General features: G+C 39.1%; 2 protein-coding genes across 3 annotated transcripts in view; one reads left to right on the top strand and one right to left on the bottom strand.

Annotated features, from left to right (window-relative positions):
• Positions 1-358: 358 nt before the first annotated feature.
• Positions 359-7663, bottom strand: dcaf8 (DDB1 and CUL4 associated factor 8). Of its 2 annotated transcripts, none has more exons than XM_072362957.1 (13): positions 7399-7663; positions 6802-6874; positions 6616-6708; positions 5694-6361; positions 4967-5107; positions 4773-4867; positions 4531-4641; positions 4297-4427; positions 3710-3817; positions 3394-3524; positions 3147-3266; positions 2402-2518; positions 359-2226 (listed from the first exon to the last, which is right to left on the bottom strand). In XM_072362957.1, exons 2-13 carry the CDS (start codon positions 6836-6838, stop codon positions 2119-2121), a joined length of 1860 nt encoding a protein of 619 aa, XP_072219058.1. In that variant the 5' UTR covers positions 6839-6874; positions 7399-7663; the 3' UTR covers positions 359-2118. The 2 variants fall into 2 exon arrangements, with proteins under 2 accessions (XP_072219058.1, XP_072219059.1); XM_072362958.1 differs by having other exon boundaries at positions 7583-7636.
• Positions 7664-9093: 1430 nt separating this feature from the next.
• Positions 9094-21176, top strand: part of LOC140268765 (guanine nucleotide exchange factor VAV3-like) — a 54283-nt gene continuing 42200 nt past the window's right edge. The window contains exons 1-2 of the mRNA XM_072363744.1: positions 9094-9457; positions 13383-13499. Coding sequence (XP_072219845.1) covers positions 9254-9457; positions 13383-13499 — 321 coding nt within the window. The 5' untranslated portion in view covers positions 9094-9253. The remainder of the gene's footprint in view (positions 9458-13382; positions 13500-21176) is intronic.

The following is a 21176-nucleotide window of genomic DNA, read 5'->3' as shown; positions in this document are numbered from 1 at the left end:
GTTGTTCATCAAAAGCCTTATTCATTAACTATACAATATGCCAAAAATAGCCAGTGGGAAAAATCTGGATAGAACTGTCTCAAATAATGGATTAAGATCTTCAAAGCAAGCTTTTTCTTTCCCAAGAAAAATAATCGGAAGTTGAATGCTTGAAATAACAGCAGTTCTGTTTTTAATCTCAGAGGGATGCCGAGAAAAGGAGAAAAAACTAAAATGGTCTTTTCAATTTTTTCTTCACTGGATTTTAAAAGTACGTCGTCCTCATACGGTATAGAATATAAACCTCTGCATCAATACCAATTCATTGTTTTGACTTTGTTTTTCCTTTTTTTTTGAAGTCAAACAGCAATTGCTAAAGTTTTTTTTTGTTTTTTTTACAGTTTTAATATATATTTATATATGTACATATAAATTCAACTAACTACAGTTCTCATAGAAAATGAGAAAAGCTGGACTTTATCGCTCTTACACATCAAATGACTGGCAAGCATATTGACCCCCCCCCCCCCCTTCCCCACCCTCCCCTCCCATCCTCATCTTTACGCAGCACCCGACCTGGCTGAAAAAAATTGATTTTAGATTTTGATGTCAAGAGCTATACGACTCTAATATGAAGGTACCACCAGCAGGCCGTAAACTTAGTTTAACACAAGATCTGCAAGATAGGGCTTCGTCTGGATCTGTAGAAGGGACAAGTAAACATCCTGGAGTTTATGCTGGTGGCTGAAAAACTGTGTTTTTATATGAATTACATCATACTGACAAATAGAGACCTCTAGAAGTGCTGGTAATTTTTTTTTTTCACCTTCTGACTAAATCAGGTCAGGTATTCCTCCATCTTTTCCAGACTCATGGCAAAAAATAACAGGTAAACATTGAATATCAGTTATTTTAAAAAGGAACCACACAAACAAGTACAACCCCAGATTACTCCAATCTCGTTTGGCTCGTAGGCAGTGTTTCAACTGATTGATCCAGGTCGGGTCTGGCTCTTAAAAGAAATCAAAAGAGTTCCCCAACAGAGCTCAAATCAGTCCTCTTTTTCCTGTACACAAGCATCGATCTCACTGAGAGGTGAACTGAGGAGACTTCCTGTTGAAGATGAATTTCTGAATGGAGATGGTGGGACAGGAAGAAAGGATGGTGGAAGCAAAGGAAACCACCTCTCCTCAGTTAGAAATGCTAGAGTGCAAAATGTCCTCTCACTCAAAAAAAATAACTGTCCACAACATCACGCAGGGTGCACATTTAGTCTGTCTCACACCGAGTCATCCCTGATTCAAAGTGCGCTCAGTTGTGACTGGAGAGGGTAATGCAAAGTGGAAGGGAACAAATGGAGTAATGCAGCATTTCAGGATTTAGACGTTCTCTGGGATCAAACGTGAAAAATGCAACTAGTAGCGCAAAAAAAAGAAGAAAGAAATCTAAATGAGCTGGGGGCAAAGCAGTGAGGAGCACTGGGCTCTACCCCACACAGTTCAATTTCTAAAGAGAATCACATTTAGGGGATGGTTTGAGGGTATGAGCCTACGTCCTTCCTACCTGCTGAACCCCTCTTCATCTGCACAGAAAGCTTGAGAGCAAGAGGTGTGGAACCAACACAAAGGGAGGGGGGGTGCTGGTGAAGTAAAGCTCACTAGAAGTTGTTTAAAGTTGGAGGTACTTGTTGCCATACATGCACAGTACATCTTTGAAATGCTCTGCAGATCAACAATGTACAGACAAGCTTCAAGTGGTTTATAGGGATGTGAGTGCTCACTAAACCTCTGTGCACTTGTCTCACGCTCATCAGGAGATTGGAAGTTTCGCCATCTGCAGTCATCCTTTGCACACACGTAACTGCTGGGAAACCAGGCGTTAAGCATCTGTCACTCTGCCTCAACAGTATGTTTATGTAAATGTTTGTTTTTCTGTGTCTTGTATGCGCACGCTTGTGTGCATGGAAAAAAAAAAAAACAAAGTAAGAAAGACATAACTGATGTCTGAAGTCGGTAGGTCATCAGTGTTTGAGTGTGCCAGTGTGTCAATAGTGCTTGCCTATGTGCATCAATTCAAGGGCAATAAAGATTGTGTGTATGTGTATGTGCGTGTCTTTATGTGCAAGTATGTAAGTGCGGCTCAAGATGACATGCACTGGACGTGGTCTGGACCTCCTTCCTCTTCGTCTGAGGAATCTGGAGAGCTCCAGGACTCATCTGTGTCTGCATCTGCTCCCTCACGGCGAGCCTATTTGAGATGTACAGCAGCATTTATCAGCATGTGTGCACGTTCAATCTCATCTTCACAACACACTTTCCTGTAAACTTCTACAAATACTCTGAATGGATAATAATTCAAGCCGGACCTTCTCTGTCGCCACAAAAACACATTTTTCAACAAAGGTTTTCCAAACTGAGCTCACCCTTGTGGGTCTTCTGTTCCTCATGTGTCTCATCAGGAACCACAGCAGCTGGGTGTCGTACTGGTCACCGTGGCGCACGCTGTCCTCGTCTCGCTCCCGCTTGTTTTTCTTCATCACCTTCGTGAGCACAACAGAAGTAAATGTGGGGATCAAAAGCATTCAGTTCCAGCACACGTCTAAGTCAAACAAATCATCCCCAACGCCAAACGAACGTAATCATTATCGGGCTAGTTTGTGTTTCCATTTTCGACAATAGTGAAAACAAGAGACTTGAGATGAAAATGCTACTGTGCTGCAATGTTTTGTCTTTTGAAATAAATCCAGGGCAACCTCTTTTCTTTTTTAGCTGACTGCTCACTGCCTGTTCAGTTCAGCTTGATCCAAAATGACTGCAAGAGAGTCGAGTTGTCAACAAGCTCCATCTAGAGGAAGTAAAGGTTGCAACCAGGGTTTGTAATGAACTCCAAGAGTGATCATTAGAGGCAGTGCTTTTTCCTATGTCTGGTCTTTCAGTGGCATGTTTTAAATGTGGTTACACCCAGTATTCTGTAATGCTGAATAGACTAGATAAACAGGTAGGTATACTCATAACTACTCATACTGTAGATCTTTTTCTTTCCAATTGAACCATATCTAAAGCTCAAGGAAAGCCACTGTTAAAAAGACAAGTCCTTGTTCAATAAATACAATTTCAACCCATATAACAACAATAATAATAATATCTATTAATAATACAGTACAGTACCTCTTTTAGACCCTTTAGTCCTGTGGGGATTTCAGCTGTAGGGGCCCACAGTTTGATATCATGGTCCAACCCACTGGTGGCCATACCTGGCAGATGGGGATGAGGCTCCAGACAGTTCACCTACATCAGGCAACAGTAATTTCATAAATCCTGCCTCTAAAACCAAGTAAAAACTCTTAATGTCACCTTTAAAGATGCTATCTGATTCCAACTAAAATACACGTTAAATTCTCCCACACTGACTCACCACTCCTCCTCTGTCGCCCTCCATAAATTGGACGATGCGAGCAGAGTGTTTGTCCCACAGGTAGATGTGTCCACAGTCACTACCGCTAACCACAAACTCACTGGATGGGCCATAGAAGTTCACCCCCTTCACTGTGAGAAAAAGATGACAGAGCAGGACAAAGCACAGTTAAAGAGCACCCTTGCTGGAGGCGAAAAATGCCAGCAAGAACGACGAGCTGTCAGTTGAATGTTTGTCCAGTTAGGGAAGTTATATAAGCTGAAGTTGTTTTCAAAACTGCAGCGTCATTGCTCCAACTTGGGACTGAGTTAAATACCTGTGGCGTTATTGCGGTGTCCCTTATATCTCCTGCGATAGTCTGCCCCGTCACTGTGGTTTGAGTCAAACAGGTAGATGTCTTCATCATTGTAACTAGCCAGGAGTTCTGGTCAGACAGAAAGGGTTGAACGGGTCTTAAAATGCCCTTTAAAGCCATTATGACAATGAAACTGGCCTGGACAAGAAAGAATTTGGACAACCTTAACCAAAAAAAACTGATAAATCTGCACCACTGGTGCTAATCTAACCATAATGATGCTTTGTAAAGAAAAGCATAATCAAAAGATTTTCTTCCTTGGTACAAGATTTACATCTATTTTAGTTTCACTGACACAAAAGACGAGCCAATTAGAAGTTTTAAGACAATAAATCAAGTAAGCATCAAGTACAGAACTCACCACTTACAATAAACATCTCTAAAAAAATAACGTCCATAACAGAGGTTATTATTCAAGGAGGATCACAATGAATTAAAAGATTAATTCAAAACTAGATCACAGACTGAAATGAAACCACTCTGAAAATCTAAGAGGTCTTCAACATGGCCTTTATCATGGATTGTTTAAGCTGTGTCAGCAACTTTACCTGTGCCGTCATGACTGTACACAAGGCAGGTAATGTTGGTTTTAGACTCGCTGGACACCAGATGTGAGGGACAAAACTTTTTCAGCACACCGTTGTTGTCATTTTCATTTATCTTCCTCTGGTCATAGATCCTAAAGAAAGTAACAGAACAAATACACAAATAAGACCAAATATCAGAGTATTCAACTGACATCATCGGTGAGATATATACCGAAGCTACAGTCAGGTTCATACCTCACATACTGATCTCTCCCACCAACAGCAAAGTGGTGCGTCTTTGCTGGATTGACAAAGATGGTATACAGCCCCACTTTTTTATCACCTTCCTTTACAACCACTAGTTTGCTGTCAAACAGACATAAGGAAATTAAACAAGAAAAATATATATATTATTAGCTACTGCAAGCGGTCTAAAAATGACAATGAATTACATCAACCACCAGGAAATTACACTTCTTCTTTTTATTGCCACTCACTTGGCTGGGCGGTCTAGGCGCAGGTCAATACCAAACACCACAGCGTCCTCTCCAGCTGACAGAAAGGAACATGGCGAATCTGGCTCCAGGGCCAGCTGAATAAAAGAAAAAGGAAAAATTTTATATAACACTCATAAGAGACTATTTGACCATATCGGTCTCAAAACAGCATGTCAGTTTCCCCTCACTCTCACCTTGTGTGCAGCTCCTTTATGCTGTGCTACCCGCTTTGTGTTCTTGCAGCGCTGCGTAGCAGAGAGCTCTGCGACTCTGATCTGACCATCTCGAGCGCACATAGCCAAGGTGGAGTCTCCACTGTGAGGCAGGAACTTTGCCTATATAAATCAAGGGAAGAACGACAGGACTCGCCTCAAGTTTAAGACCACAAGTTACGTTGATCAGTCACCAAGTTTCTTTGGTCCGTTTCATTCTATTGCAAAATGTAGAACATATTGATAGGAAATACCAATCCATATCATTGAGTGACAATTCAGTTTTCTTTGTTTCTAGCTTATTTAATCTTTCCCCTCATCTTTTCTACTCATCTGCCAATCCATTTCTTTTTTAAAGATAGTATAAACAAACTACAGATGGAAAAAACTTGAGATGTTAACTGCTTTTTTTGCCTTTCAGTGCTAAAAGAGTCAATCAAAGAGTCAACTATTACAAACAATTAGGCAATTAATAATTAAGCAGAAGATGAAATGACAAGATGACAAGAAGCGTTCAGGGTATGACTCGAATGTGTGACCATTGGGAAAAGGGTTGAGGGGTTTATATGAAGAAAATTTAGCTTTTCTTCTTCCCGCTTCCTGTCTCTCTTTTCCTAACCAAAACTCAACTGATAAAAATAACTGAGAAAGTTACGAGTAACGAAATTAATCCACAATTGCCGCCCTGAGCCCTCTTGTCTTCGCTCACCTGAAACACATTACTTTTGTGTCCACTGTCAAACTCCAACTCAGCACGGCGGATGGCCCAGTCCCATATCACCACTCGCAGGTCATCGCTACCCGATGCCAGGCGGGTGCCAGAGGGGTTGAAGTGCAACGTGTTGACACAACCTGTATGCCTTTCTAAACGACCCTGTAGTTCCAGCCGCTGAACCAGGCCACGGGCTCCACACACGTGCCTCACAAACTGATGCGAGTCCCTGCCGATCTCCCTGGAGCGCAGAGAGGGTACTGCCTGCCACACAGGGCCACGCATCTCACGGAGCTCTGCCCCCAGCCAGGCTTCCATAGCCTCGTTGTCATCATCATCATCTTCATCCTCCTCCTCATCCTTATGTTCTTCTTCATCATCATCATCGTCATCATCATCATCATCATCTGAGCTGGAGGAATGGTTGTTACCGCCGCCAGGTCTGTTTCTCTTTCTAGCTGCCCTTTTCCCGCTATCCTTTTCCTTGGCCTTCTCTCGTCTCCCACCCTCACTCTCTCTTTCACCATCCTCAGTCAAGGAGTAGAGTCCGCTGCCATCCATGCTGTCTGTATCTTCGTCCTCCTCTCCCTCTTTGTTTGCCCCCGTCTCTCCTGCAACATCTGGCATAGCTTTGTCTCCAGATGCCTCTGCTGTCTCTTTGTGAGCTACAGAAATAGGGAAGGCCAGGATGTTAAGGCAACACTGTCTCACTGGGAGATTCAAGAAAAGCTACACAACTGATAAAGCAAACTATCAAATACATCAGGAATACCCAAATACATCAGTGTTATGTCATATTAGGTTTCAATAACTTAATTATGACTTTTACAAAAATAAAAAAACAGGAACATTTGAACAGTTTTACACAACGCCATCAAAATTAACTTTTTAGAGAGTTAGAATTCAGGAGTAGGTTTACCATCTTGAGAGGAAGACTGTGTTTGTCCCTCTTTGCTTCCAGAGGCATCCTCCTCCTTGTGGTGATCTTCTCCAGGCTCCTTTTCTTCAGAGCCTGCAAGTAAAGGCAGATATTTCCTCTTGATCAACTTTCAGGCCAAAGAAGCATGACATCTTGCACATTTATGGTTCAGCACTGATAATGTACCATTAAGAACAGTGGATTTTCCGTCAGCCTCAGCCATTCTGTCTCTTTAGTCCTGCGTCGTCCCGAAGTAGAACTTTTGAGTGTCACAAAAGAGAGCAGCAATAAGGTCACTTATTCGTGTACCACACAATTGCACAAAATGAGAAACTACAGTTTGCTCGAGTGCACAAACCGACAACACGGGTCATACAATACGAACTATAATCAACAACAGCCTCTGCTTTGGATACCGTGGGACACAAGTTGTTACCTGTTAGCACCGTAGCTTTAAAACTAACTGAGAGGTTATTGGTGGCCACTTTTGCCACTGTTCCTAATGTCATAAATAAACTAACTCGTCTACTAGCCGACTCCGAGGCCCAACTAATGCCCCGTTTGCTTTCTGGTGTCTATTAGTGCACTGTCCTCTGCAAAACAGCGACTAGGCGACTACGTGACACTGTTATTAGCGAAGGCTAAAGCTACCTACCATGTATGAAGCTAACGAATATCGAAACTATAAACACAATCGTCACTTTTAGAGAACACAATGGTTGGGAAAATGCGAACAAGCGAGTAGCACTGTTTTCACTCGCTAACTAGCATTGCTAGCGTTACCTCTACTCGAAGGCCCGACGAGGCGTACTTCTTAGTTTAGTCCTAATCTTTATTGCAGATTTGTTTTCTCCACCTCACTACTTAGCAAATAAGCTAAGTGCCTCGACTAAGAAATATCTGACGATAAACACACGACATTAGGAGTGCGTGCGTAAAGCTCTGAGTGAAAAACACAGTATAATACAAGCTAGCTGCGTTCAGGCAAGGTTGTCTTCTCTGTTTATGTTTTGACGGTTCAGCTTCTTTTTTTGTGCGTGTGTATAGATCCATTTCCGGTGTCGTGCTCGCTTGTTTTATTTTCCACCGGAAGTTCGCAAAAAAAAAGCCTGAATATGTAAATTGATAAATAATCAAACAAAGAAGTACATTATAATCAATAATGATAATGATTTCAAAGAAATACAATTATATAGACCAGTTTGATGAATTTAGCTTTATCTTTGCTGTTTAAAATATAGGCACTGTAGCCATCCATTTCCTGCACTTTTGTGTTTGAATTGTAGATAGGCCAGTGGTGACTGCCCAGTTTATTTTGAGGGAAATTATTTGACACCTGAGACAGCAAATGGGAGCTCGCATTTGAATTGAATTCTCTTTTCCTTTCTTTAAAAAAAAGAAGAAACATGTTAACTTATTGTACTGAGGTAATCAAGTGAACAGGCTGTCCTGCAGCTGACTTATTTACTTACTTACTTAATTACTTACATGTATAAAAAATACATGTTGAGGCTCATGAATGTGATCGCTGTGTACAAAAACTAAAAAAAAAAAACATCTGGCTTCCTCACTAAGGATGAAGCACAGTGGGATCATGTGGCTTCCTTCCTGTGTTTATGTCACAGACTTAATGCCAGTGACCTTGTGTAATTACGATTGCAGTTCAACGTCTTTATCTGTGCCATTTAGATCCCGCGATCCTTCTCCTTTTAGTTATGACTATACTGAAACACAAGGATCACAGACTCCCAAAATACAGACCTTAAAAATGAGTTAACTTGTTAATATCCATGCAGAACGTTAGCTATAGGTAACAGAGTGGGAAGGAAAGAATAAACTAAAGCACACAACACTTCTCATATAATTAACAGGTTTTTTTTCTCTGTACCGTCTGCTATCTCTTTATCTATCTCTCTGCTATCAGTTGTACTAATCAAATGATCACTGAGGTTAGCAGTTAAGTAGGTGGTTAAACATGTTTAAAGTCACCTTAAATTCAGAAAAGTTTTACCAGCCACTACCTTCCCTAATATGTAAGACTAAAATATTTGGTTAGGATTAATTAAGATAATATTAAAAAAAAAAATCCGTGTAAATGTGTGTCATGTAAAGAATAATTGTCATGTGGTGAACACGAGAAACACCTGTCAGCACCTGTCATATACTGATTTAATACTTTTCTACTGTGAAAAGAAAAACAAAACAACACAAAAAACCTCGCAAATACACGATCTTGTAATGTTTTTGTCTCAACTTTACTCATTTCAGAAACTAGGGGTTGTGCTATGTTCTTCTAATAGAAATAAAAAAAACAAAACTTTCTCTCTCTCTCTCTCTCTCTCTCTCTCTTTTTTTTTTTTGTTGATAGGGTTAAGGTTAAAAACGACCTTCGTGGAAATATCACAGATGAAGGAAGGGGAAGTTCAGCTTGACAGAGGGGGTTTCACACCCATGTGTGCAGGCTGCTCTCATAAACTGCAGCGGCTCAGTCGTCCTCCAGAGGCGATGCTGGATGGAGTTCGGGGACGCACGCGGGCGGCTCAGAGAGCAGCGTCTGTCATGCCATGAGCAGACTTAAAACACAGCAAAAGTTTAGATATTCGCTGTTGACCTGCTGTTTACACCTCTCTCCGCCAACATGGAGTTCTGGAGGCAATGTGCAATGTGGCTGATCAGCTGCAAAGTGCTGCCTGTAAACCACCGAGTCATCGCGGACACGGCGCAGGTGTCAGACCTGGCGCAAACGCTGCGGGACGGGGTGCTGCTGTGCCAGCTGCTCAACAACCTGAGACCTCACACCATCAACCTGAAGGGAATAAATCTCAGGCCACAAATGTCACAGGTACGCTAACTGCATCTGTGCTCATGTCAGAACAACAGGTTGTAACAACCTGCAGGACAACTGCAAAATAGCGCAAAGTTAAAGTGCTTTAGTTTATTGCAAACGTGTAATGTTAGATGGAATCGATCAGATTAATTAACCTGGGTTAATTTACTCCCTAAACAATACCTCCACAGTTACCTAATCGAAAATGCACGAAGGCGTGCGTGTGATGTTGTTTTTGTAGGAGATAGACATAAAAGACCCACGTACAGTTTCAAAAATGTCCCACCACAGAGCAGACCAGAGGGTGTGTGTGCACATTTAAAAAATATATACAGAAGTGTGGTTCCACTCCTGGAAACTTCAATTTAGAAGTAGGTGAGCGTCTTTCGCTTTTGAATTTGATTGCCGAGTAGACTGGCACAATTGTAAGGATTTGCAACTTAAGCCAGTCTTCTGATCGTTTTCCACCAGTCACAGACTTTGACATATTTGAGTCCAGAAATTAAACACAGCCATCCTGACTCTGTTGGTTCCATGCCAAAGACAATCTGTTATCAAAACTATGGAGCGATTTCCAACACATGGTGCGCCAGTCAACTGTACATGACATCAATCTAAATTATGGATTGTGTGTCTTATTTTATCTTTATCCATTTTTTACATAGTTTGGAATTTTGCATTAGTGAGACAATGTTAAATGTCCCCTTAGCCTATGAAAGTTACTCCCTCACTGTCATTAGAGAGGTCTGATAAAATCCTGTCTTTGATCCACCCCGTCCAATTTGTGCTACAGTAGCTTGTGCTTTGCTTGTGACTCAGTTTGGAGACATGTTACATGTGTAGTTAGTCACTGGCGACTTTGCATTCCCGAGCACCACTAAAGCAATATATTTCAATTCAAGAAATTGATCACCTACTACAGCACAAGTCACGATTTGCCAAGATGCTCTTGATGTAGAGATAAAAAATATCTTTCAATGTCATTACTTACAGATTAGACAAAATACAGCACATTTTTATAACTTAATGATGATATAATTAAGACAGATGTGTGGCAGGATAAGATGTTGTGGTTTCCAAAATACTCACTGATCATTTTATACGCCACAGTAGTAGTGTGGTCAGTTAGTAAGTTGGTTTGATAAGTTAATATTTAAAGTGGACTACGAACGGTTAGTTTCTGATAGCATTCAAAAAAGTTTTTTAAATGATCCATCATCAAAGATTCCTTTAGAAATTAATAAAAGAAAAATGCAACAAACTACCCATTTAAAGAAGACTAAATTTGCCTTAATTTTTTTAAATGGGTAAATAATAACCAGTTCTACAGCATTCTATAGTCTTATATGATGCGATTGCCTTATGTCTGTTTATGTTCTGTCAGTGCGCATCCACTGTGGCTTTTATCTTCTTGACAGACAGTGAAAGCACACCCAGAGTCTAACGGGCCAAACAATGGAGTCTCATGGCCCGCAGCTGTAGGCCATATGACTGTGGTTGAGAAAGGCATGTGTGTCAGTGGGCTCCAGATCTGTAAATGGCATTTTCATTGTGCACGGCAAACATATGATCTTAGTAATGGAAACAAAGGCTTGAGGGGAATGAGCTGCAGGACAAGACAGCAGTGTACCGTGATGAAAATGCACCATGTTGGGCCAGACATGTTGGGCCTTGGTTAAGATTCAAATTGATGTTGTTGATACTAAAGTATGTGGATCGTTACTATTGATATCATATGCTTCTATGTTTTTAAAGAAAAGTACTAATAAAGATATATTTGAGATAAGAGATACAGAGTATAGATGAGATGATACATCAAGTGAAATGTTATGTACAAGTAAAGCTTATGAATACATTCAAACAACTACCAGGAGAATAGAACCTGCTTTAACAAAATAGGCCTAACAGGTTTCTAATGATCTGTAACCCCTCAGTTCTAATAATAAAATACCATTTTTCAAGAAGCCAGTCAATACTGACCTCAGAGATTTTATGTTTTGAGAATGTAAAAGAAAATGTGCACGAGAGTGGTCACTGCATTCAGTAGGAAGCTGCAGGTGGCACAAAGCCATCATGTTCACGCACTTCCTCTGCAGACGTACAGGGCCCTGTGGGGCGGTTGAGTGATTACAGGCGTCTCCACGATGAGCTTATGCGATAAAAAGGGGTCTATCTGTCCTCAGAGATCTTCTTGCAGCCCTGTTTCTGCTGCAAATTGTCACATAGTCATTAGTAATTTCTTAATATGTGCTCCAAAGAGCAAATTAGATTGGTTTATTTACCTTTTCAATACTTTCGTGGGTGTTTTTATTTCAGTGCAAAATAAGTAAACTCAGACCTCTTCCTTGAATCCTAAACCACAATTGTAAGGACACAGTCTCTCTAAGAGCTGTGGAACGCTGTCTTCCCTCTGAGACATGGATCCTAAAAGGAAGTGACACCAACAGAGAATTTAGTTGGTGGTTTCATTTCACACAGCTGAACTTCCAGTTTTCACTTTCAGTTTGCAGAGCTTGTGGTTCACTTTCAAATGTTCAAAAGTCATTTCACTGTGCTTTCATTACACTATTAATGCAATCTTATACTGTCTAAAGTAGAATAGATGGGCTTGTTTTTCTAAATAATAAGAGAAACTTTAAGAAATGCTACCATAGCTGCTACCATAGAGTCACATAAATTGGAATTAATCTGTGCCACTCAAAGCAGAAAACATCTGTTTCAACAGACTACATCACTGTTACACAGAGTTATTAAAGAGAGCATTTAATTCATCTTAGTGATCTGGTGAACACAAGAAACCTGGTAATTCATATCACTGTGCTGATTGTGTTTGCATGAAAAGCAGTCTGATTAGAGCAGATAGAAATATGCACCTTGATTTTGCCACTTCACAGTAAAAGTAGTATCAACCCCTCAGCCAAACACTTTAAAAACAGTTAAAACAGTCACCAAGTAAATCGAATTCGATCTCAAAATCATAGGAAAATTAGCAGTGCACTGCTTTAAGACTCTGGGGTTGTTTCCTCTGAAGACAGATCTCAGATCAGCTCAAATGAACCCCACTAATAGTCAAACACGACTTGTTTGAAACCCAAGCAATCTACTAAGATGTGAAATTCTAAACTTACACTGCAGATTAAATATTTTGAGCACTCTCCTGAGCTAACCCACTTTGTTAAATTGTGCAACTTTTGGATAGGTTTGTCCTCATCTGACAAACACAATCTCACAGTGTCACGTATTTGTGATTTTAGACCTGTCCTAAAAATCCTGCTTTCACAGTCCAACAGTTCTTGATTTTTTAACATGTTTTAAGCACCTGTTGTCTCTGAATTTGCATTGCTCTGACATGAAGATATCCTGCTTACGTCTTCAATACGCAAACATTTCATTCTGTTTTCAGAAACCTGGATTGGATCTTATTGTGGTTTTAAGAAGCTTCAATATGCTCTAAGATACACTAAGATAATGTACCAGTAAACGGTTTAAATGGCAGAAAAATACTACTTTATGTTGAGTGCATATGTATGATAAAAAGCAATGTGAACGGGTGGGTGAGACATGCATGTAAGAAGCTTTGTAAAAATCCAGAAAAGGTTGAAAAGGTGTCATTAATCGGTAACTTAACTTGTAAGTAGTAGTAACAGTAGCTTTCAATATGTTGTAAAATTCTTTAAAGTACTATGCTTTTTTAATTAATTATTGTAGAGTATGAGTAGGACAAATCAAACAAGAACCTCAAATAGTATGTATTGGACTATGTATGAATGTAATTTATTACTTTCCATAAATTATGTTATTTTTCTTTCCAGAATTAGATTCAGTTTTCGATTTCTACATCATACCGTTATAGATAAAAGTAAATGAATGACTGTAATTGCTGCTGCATTGAGTCAGTGGATACTGAATTGACAGTTGTCACATTTCCCCCCCATTGCAGTTCTTGTGCTTGAAGAACATTCGAACATTCTTGGCTTCCTGCTGCGATGTGTTTGGAATCAAGAAAAGCGATTTGTTCGAGGCCTTTGATCTCTTTGATGTTCGAGACTTTGGAAAGGTAATTCACATTTATCACTCTGTTCAGTCTGCCATTTCAGATGATTTTTTGTTTATTTAGCTGCTTCTTTAGACTGAATGATTTGTAAAAGAGTGCCAATCGTGTTAGTTGTTGCACCTTTACATGCCGTTTTACAGAGAAATCCATCTGATAGGTAGCAAAAAACATGTTACCAGCTGTTACAACTGAGTGATGATCGCAATTAAACTGGTTTTCTTTACAATCGATTCTGCAGCTTTTCGTCAACATTTCAAAAAATTTGGTTGTAGTTCCTCCTATTTTATTTAGAAATGATATACCTAAAGTGTCTGCGGGCCACTGTTGGGTAGGCTTGATTTCTCTGTGTCTTTTCCACCTTCATTAGTTTCACCTGTGTCTTGTTCTTTACGTATATTACCCCCCCCCCCCCAACGCTGTTTGTACATCCTTGATTCCTTTCCTGACTTCCTCTCCTTGTATTTTAGTCCCTCCCACATAAAATGTGGGCAGAGTACATAAACAAGATGTGAAGAGAGATGATTCAAGAACAAAATGAGTCCTATTAGCATTTGTGCTGCAAGTGGAACATTTGCATAATTTGCCTTCAGTTTTTGTTTAACCGCTGTGCTTAATGAGATCTGTCAGATGATAATAACATGGTTCATGCGAACTCAATGAGTTATTTTTAAGCATCTTACATGTATTTAGATGTCTCAAATTGAATGTGTATTCTTACTCTTATGTCCTCCAATAGGCTTCCTCTCTGCTTTAGATGCATTCAAGGACTTAAGAAATTTGTTAAGATGTTGCAGTGTGAGGGACACAGACACAGAGGAGAGGGGAGACAAGATGGTGCAAAACAGAGAAATGAGAGGAGGGCTTAGTCCAGCGTCTTCCTCTGTCAGTTGACATTTTGTGTAGGCTATCATGCCAGTATGCCTCTTTTTCGTTCCTTCTGCTGTGCCTTTCATTATCCCTGTTTTATGCATGGTCTAATTAATCTTTGTGGTACTCTTGGATTTCTATATTGCCCTTCTCCCAGAGTTTTTGTTAGCCTATTTTTGCTGTTTTGCATCTTAAGTCTCATTGCATTAAATCTCATTAACTCAAGTCAAACTTTATTTACACACATAGCAACAAACTTAAAATTCAGGCCTTGTAGATATAATTTGAAGAAAATTCTGTAACTCTAGTACTTATTTCACGCCTCAAATGCATACTGAAACAGTTTTTGATGTACATTTAATGTACATTTAGGTGAAATAAGTGGTGGATGTTGCAGCCCTCTTATATAATGTTCATGAAGTAGAATCAGACAACTTGAGCTCAAATCTGACTGGCTCAGAGGACTGACGATGGAGTTTGATCGCGTCTCAGATATAATTGGCTCTGGGCAAAAGTTAGAAGAAATCACAATGACTGTCTGGATATGAATTTATTACAAAAAGCCCAAATAATGTGTAAGAATAAAGTAATGCATGAAAATAAGTCCTTCTGCTTCTTCTGCTTTCGGCCTCTCGCTGTGCCTCTCCCTTGGCACATGTTTTACGTCGGATGCCCTTCCTGACGCAACCCTCACCATTCATCTGGGCTTGGGACCGGCACTAGAAATACACTGGCTCCTGCTCCCCAGCGGCCGGGTGCTCAATGCCTGAAAAGAAGTTAATTACATTATTAAAAAAAATAGTAAATGAGAGAAATATATTGTGAAAAAATGCAATACTTCATGTATAAAATATAAACAAATATATTTCAAAAAATTAAAATATGAATATATATATATAGGTTCAAAATAAATGAAAATCCTTTATGTTATCTGTTGTTTAGTAATTTATACATAAGTAAGTAAGTAAAGTTTATTTTTTAAAGCCCTTTTCACAAAAAAGCCCCTGTACACAAGACGATTAAAGAATATATGTAAATTGTGTGCCATAGTAGCTAATAAAAGATTAAATCTGGCATTGCCCTGGTGACATAACTACATACCTGGAAAAGATGCCACCTTGATATGCCTCTGCATCAGTGGTACCTTCACCCATATGTAAGCAACCCATGATATGGACTCTGTCCCCCACATTGTCACAGACAATGGTTTTTGCAATTTTGTTTCTAACAGTCTAGATGGTATTTCTCATCTTTGGCACGTAGAACTAAGCGTATCTTTTTCCAATAGCAGCTGAAACACAGACTCATCTGACCACAGAACACATGTCCACTGTCTTTTTGTACATTTCAGATAAGCTTGTGCCCAGAAAACAGAACATATTCCTTCTTGTGTAAAACAACACCTTGCAAATGCCTTTCAAGGTGTCATGTGTGAAAGTACAGAAACATCATTGGGAGTTGAGGTTGATCCACTGCCGATGCGCCTCGGAGCTGGCTAAGGAGGTAGTCACAGAGCTTTGCTTCTGGGCGTAAGCAGACATTACAGAACATGTCGTTCCAACCAGGAAAGCTGTTTTCACTCAGCTGATTCTGAAACGCCAGCTTAACATGTGTAAGCACACTCTGATCAGCAACTGTCCCGCCTGTGCAAATTACCAAAAAGGAATGGCGAAAGGTTAACTAGGATGTCCTTTTTGCACTGATACATATACTACATTTGTGAAAAATGGCTATAGTTTCAAGTTACATTTTTGGAGGCAGTGGATGGCTGTATTGGGTGACAGTGGTTTCCAACATAAGCCCATATGGTTATATTAATCATGATAGTTGGCATGAGAGTTTGTGATGCAGTTTTGCCTGCGGGCTTGAAGCTCACACACATGTAACAGTAAAGTCTGTCATAAGCCTTTTTTGCATTGAAATATCTCCAGACTGCTTGAATTTTTTCACTGTGTTATATACTGCAAATGCTGAAAGACGAAAGTTCTTTGCAATTTTGTGTTGAGAAATATTTTCTTTGAACTAATCAATAATTCTCTGATGGATAAACTTTTCCCTCTATTTTTGCCTCTTTTTGAGTGTGTTGCTGGTATTAAATTCTAGATTTATTTAAATTGTCTGAATTAATAAGTCAGTCAATAAAGAGAGTTAAAATAATTTCCTTTGCACCTATGATTATCAAATAGAATTTCAAACAAAAGAAGAATAAAATTGGGAACTGTACTGGATATTAGCTTTGTAGAAAGTGGGTTATGGTTGGTCGCTACATCACTAAATTTGCAATTGCAAATGTAATGATCCAGTCACTTACTCAAATTTCTGACCTTTCTTGTTCCTTTCTGGAACCAAGACCTTTCTGAAGCCAACCAGACATATGATTGCCTTCCTCCCAAAGGAGGCAAATCATTTGTTTGTGTGTGAGTGTAAAAGCATTGAGGACCCTCCCATCATTTGTCTGGTCTAATATTTTTAGCCAACCTCTGAAGAGATTGATTGACAAATTTTTATTGCTGGATTATTGTTGGAGCTGGTTTCAGTGTGTGCACATGCACAGCGTTATTAGGTCAGTGGGTTTGTACTCTACCTTGCCACTCCTGTGCTGCATGTGGACAGTCGCTTGCAGCACAGGAGTCTGATTTAACCCTGCTGAAGAAGGCACAGTCACTCAGAGCAGCCCACTTTTCTTTAGTTAAGTGCATCTGGTGTGTACCTTACCTCTGAGCACCATGACTTGTTTGAACATTTAGAGGCAGTCTACAGGGAAATACAGCATTATTTGTTTATGAAACATTTAATTACTGGCTTTTATGTTCTGAATCTAATAATTGTATAATCCATTGCTTCAGTGATTTAGCCAGAGCTTTAATTAGGTTAACTTGAGTCATGCTTTTGCATTGAATTATTTTGTCATTCTATTTGTTGCACCTGTCAAAGGTAATTGATTAAGTGTCTTATGGGTTTAGAAAATTATTTATGTAGCATGTACAGCAAATTTGACTGAAAATAAATGATCTCCTCCAGGCTCTGCAGTGAAGAGAGGTCTTTTAATTCAGGCATGTTATATGTGATTACAATATTGAATTCACCTCCATTAAGAAAAAAAACAGGGGTCACAAGGGTAGGAGAACTACTAGCAAGTGCATGCAGAACTGTGCATGCCTTTCTCGTACAGACTCACTTTTTTTCAGTTCAGTGTGTTGTGCTCTCAAGAAGCTTCTAGTTAATCTGGCTGCTGATAATCCCAGTGGGGAGGTGCGGCCTGCAAATATGTACAGTACATTCAAGCTGGGCTGCATAATCTCAGTCATGTTCAAGGGTTGTCCATCAAACAGACAAGCTTCTGGAGGAGGGAAAGATTGCACTGCATCACTCATTTTTTTAAAACCTTAGTTAAGGTAGAAATATGGGTGTCTGCACATTCAGCGATTGGGTTGGATTGGCCCCAAGTAGGGCTGTACAGCTGAACCAGAAAAACTCAATCTCTACCTTTTTTTCACAAACATCCACAAGAGAACATCTCAAATCTTAGCCAGTCTAATCTACTTGGGGTTTAGTTGTACCAACTCTGCCCATAAACTGAGCATTAGTCTACTGAATATCTAATGAGACCTCCGTAACCTACATTCCTCTGCTGAGTTATCACAGGCTTCACCCTAGGCATGCAGAAGCCTTCAGGCCATATAGGTGAAAGGAGGAAGCAAGAAATGTGTTTGTTTCATCCCACATAAGAGAACAAATCAAATATTTTTCATGCTTTTTGAAAAACAAAACATTTACTGTTTCTGTTTTTAAGGAAGTGTTTTTTTTGGTTTGTTTTGGATAGACAATTTGAGGAAATCACCTTACTCCAGTGTCTTACAGTAAAAAATGGGTAATATAAACAGTTTGTTTAGCCTAACATTCAGAACAGAATGGGGATTATTAGCTGTACTAAAACTGAACTGACACAATTTGCATGAAGTACCTTGAACTTACTTTTTTATATTCTCAGAAAAATTTTTCTAATCTCAGTGACTCTAACTGAGCCTTTGCATTTAAAAAATGAAAATCCACGGCTACATTTAAAGGGCCAGCTTAATGTTGCTATACAGTGTTTGATTGGTTTTCTGTTAAATGTAGAGATCGTGTGGAACAGTATTCACTGAATTTTACATGTACCACCCAAGCTCTGTTTTTCCAGTGGTTGTTCACTGGAAATTTGCAGAATAAAAATCATGCAATTTATGATTGTGTAATGTTTATTTCAAGTTTTGAGTCAAATTGTAACTTTATTTCTACAGGGTCATTGTAAATTAAAGTTAATGTGTTATATACATACCAATCTATCTCCACGACATTGTTTGCTTCGGCAAGCCTGAGGCAGGCCAATGCCTTTGTTCTTTATAGTACTATCAGCACCATCAGCTTGTGCAGATATGATACAGGCATTTCATTTTCTTATTTTTTCATAGCCTTAGGTCACAAAGTTACTAATTGATATGCTCAAAGAGCTTGCAAGGTGACCTGGGGAGTGAGCATTATGCAGCTTTGGACAAAATCCTGTTTGTTTTCTGCTGCCAGTTATCTCTCTTAATATGTGTCATTAAAAAAAAAAAAAAGGAAACACACTTTGGGAGAGAACTTGACTGAAACACTGAAGGTTCATTTGTGTATTTTGTATTATAACTAACATACATTTTGTTGTAATATAAGACTTTGTTTGACGGCTACAGAGTGAGTTTCTGTGCATTTTCACACTGCTAAATGTTTAAGATACACTTTGTAAATAGGCCACTCTCACCAAAGCGGTTGGACTTTAGCTTAGCGTGTGGCTTTCTGTCTCAAGTGACATGTGGCTTAACCTTAGTTTCATCAGACAAGTTAGGTGTGAGAACAGCTTGTTTTTAAGAAAACCTTTCAGATTTTAAATGTAAGTACAGTCAGTGGACACATGTTTGATTTTTTTTTAAAAAACCTTTTCATATTGGTCCTGTGTTTTCTTAAAGGAGCGATATGCAACTCTGTCATCTTTGTTTTTCTTTAGAATATCAGTCCTATATACAGTGACCTCAACTACCCCTGCTGTAAATCAGAAGTAAAGGGAGTTATATGCAGTCATATTAGAATTACACTGATGGAGATCAAATCATTCATGACATGCAAGCCCCCAAAAGGGCTCATTAACCTACAGCAATTCAAAGGTTTTCTTGAAAGGTTTCTTCTATGGAGTTTAGTTGTAATAAAATGCAACACAGTTAGATATTAGGGCTGTAAACACATAGATCCACCTGTAAAATAATCTTACATCAAATGCTTACTTTGTTATAGGGAAAAATAAAAAGATTTCAGTTCTGTTCTTTTGCATTTTTAAAGCCAGTTTCTCACGTTACAAACAAGACTCTTTCAGGCCCACTCGAGTTTAACCAAAGCCACAGCACTCATTCAGACAGGAAGAGGAGATCAACTGCAGATAGACAGGCTGTTATATCTAACCCAATCAACTATGTATTTGTTTTAACCATGGCTGCAAATCCAAATTCTTTGAAAAGACCACGTTGCTCTTTCTTTTTTTTTAACAGAGACTTCTGAACAACAGCCAGGGAAATAGAGAAGTGAAAGAGTTTATCCTTAGCTATACTGAGCGTTATCTGAGTGTTACTGTGTATTATGAGCAACAAGTCAGAATAGTGAGGACCTGAGTAAATCAATTATCTATAAAACATTTATGTACTCTGATTTGTAATAAGCACAATAACGATAAATACATGAATAAATCGTTTTTGATACAACACTTCTCATACCTGACACACCTGTACATGCACAGCGACCACCACACAGACAGATATGGTGTGATGATTTGCTGTGAACTTAAGGTAACTTCCTGAGATCACTTTTATTTCTGTAGCTATCTGTATTTTATCTGTATGTCACTCATGATTTAATGGCTCAATGAAAAATGTATGTGAACAATGTTTCAGCCTACAAGGAAAGAAAATATCAAATGCTGTACTTCACTACATGAAGTATTAAACACTATTCAAAAACATAACTAGACAGTAGAGTAAAATGTTGCTAAATAAAAAAAACTGAACACTTTATACTGTCAAAATAAGTAAAAATGTAAGTCTCATGTTATCGAGTAAACTAATAAGAAGACATCATTTTGAGTGTACTTAGTATAATTTTATATAGTCTTCTTTATTTATTTGACATGTGCAGACATATTTTGCTGCTGAGTTTAACTTTTATCACGGTAATGGATGTTTTGTCATCTACAAGTTTAATATGTGCACATTTACTGCCAAAACAGATATCACAAGTTGTGGTAGTTCATGCTGGGCATGTCATCATTCTAAGATTTCAGAAATAAGGGGCCAAAAGCTCGACAACAAGGATCGTTAAATGTAAACAGGTAAATAATGTCATTGGTTGGTATCTTGACTAAGGGGTGACGCAACTTTCCTTTTTCATAGCAGGAAGTGTGTTGCTACCTTGTTGGCAGATAATGATTGAATAGATGCAAACTTTTATGTCTTGGTAATGTGTTTGTTAGTGGTTGCCCAATAGTCTCTATGGATATAGGGGCTTGTCAGCTGCTTATTTGGTGGTCATTATGGTTTTCAGTCTATTCAGCATGTGGTTTCTAGTGCATTACCATGAGGTTGCTAATCCTTTGGTCTGTGCTGCTGTCATATCATGGGATGGATATTAGCGATAAATCACTAAAACCTCCTCGTTTTTAATCGGATACAGCACCCATTTACAATAAAGTAATGACACTGAGCAAGTGTGAATAAAATCAGATCACAATGACTGCAAGATGGTGATGGCAAT

The sequence above is a fragment of the Leuresthes tenuis genome, unplaced genomic scaffold (assembly GCF_036924035.1).
Source record: "Leuresthes tenuis unplaced genomic scaffold, fLeuTen1.0.hap1 SCAF_14, whole genome shotgun sequence".
In the NCBI taxonomy this organism is placed as follows: Eukaryota; Metazoa; Chordata; class Actinopteri; order Atheriniformes; family Atherinopsidae; genus Leuresthes; species Leuresthes tenuis.
The sequence above is the reverse complement of the archived record's forward strand: the minus strand, read 5'-3'. Positions and strand labels throughout refer to the sequence as shown.

Coding starts and splice junctions, on each gene's coding strand:
- dcaf8 (XM_072362957.1), bottom strand. CDS start 6,838: ATGGCTGAGGCTGACGGAAAATCCACTGTTCTTAATG. Junction 5,108..5,693: donor ACAAAAGTAATGTGTTTCAG/GTGAGCGAAGAC, acceptor TGATTTATATAG/GCAAAGTTCCTGCCTCACAG. Junction 4,428..4,530: donor GGGAGAGATCAGTATGTGAG/GTATGAACCTGA, acceptor TACTTTCTTTAG/GATCTATGACCAGAGGAAGA.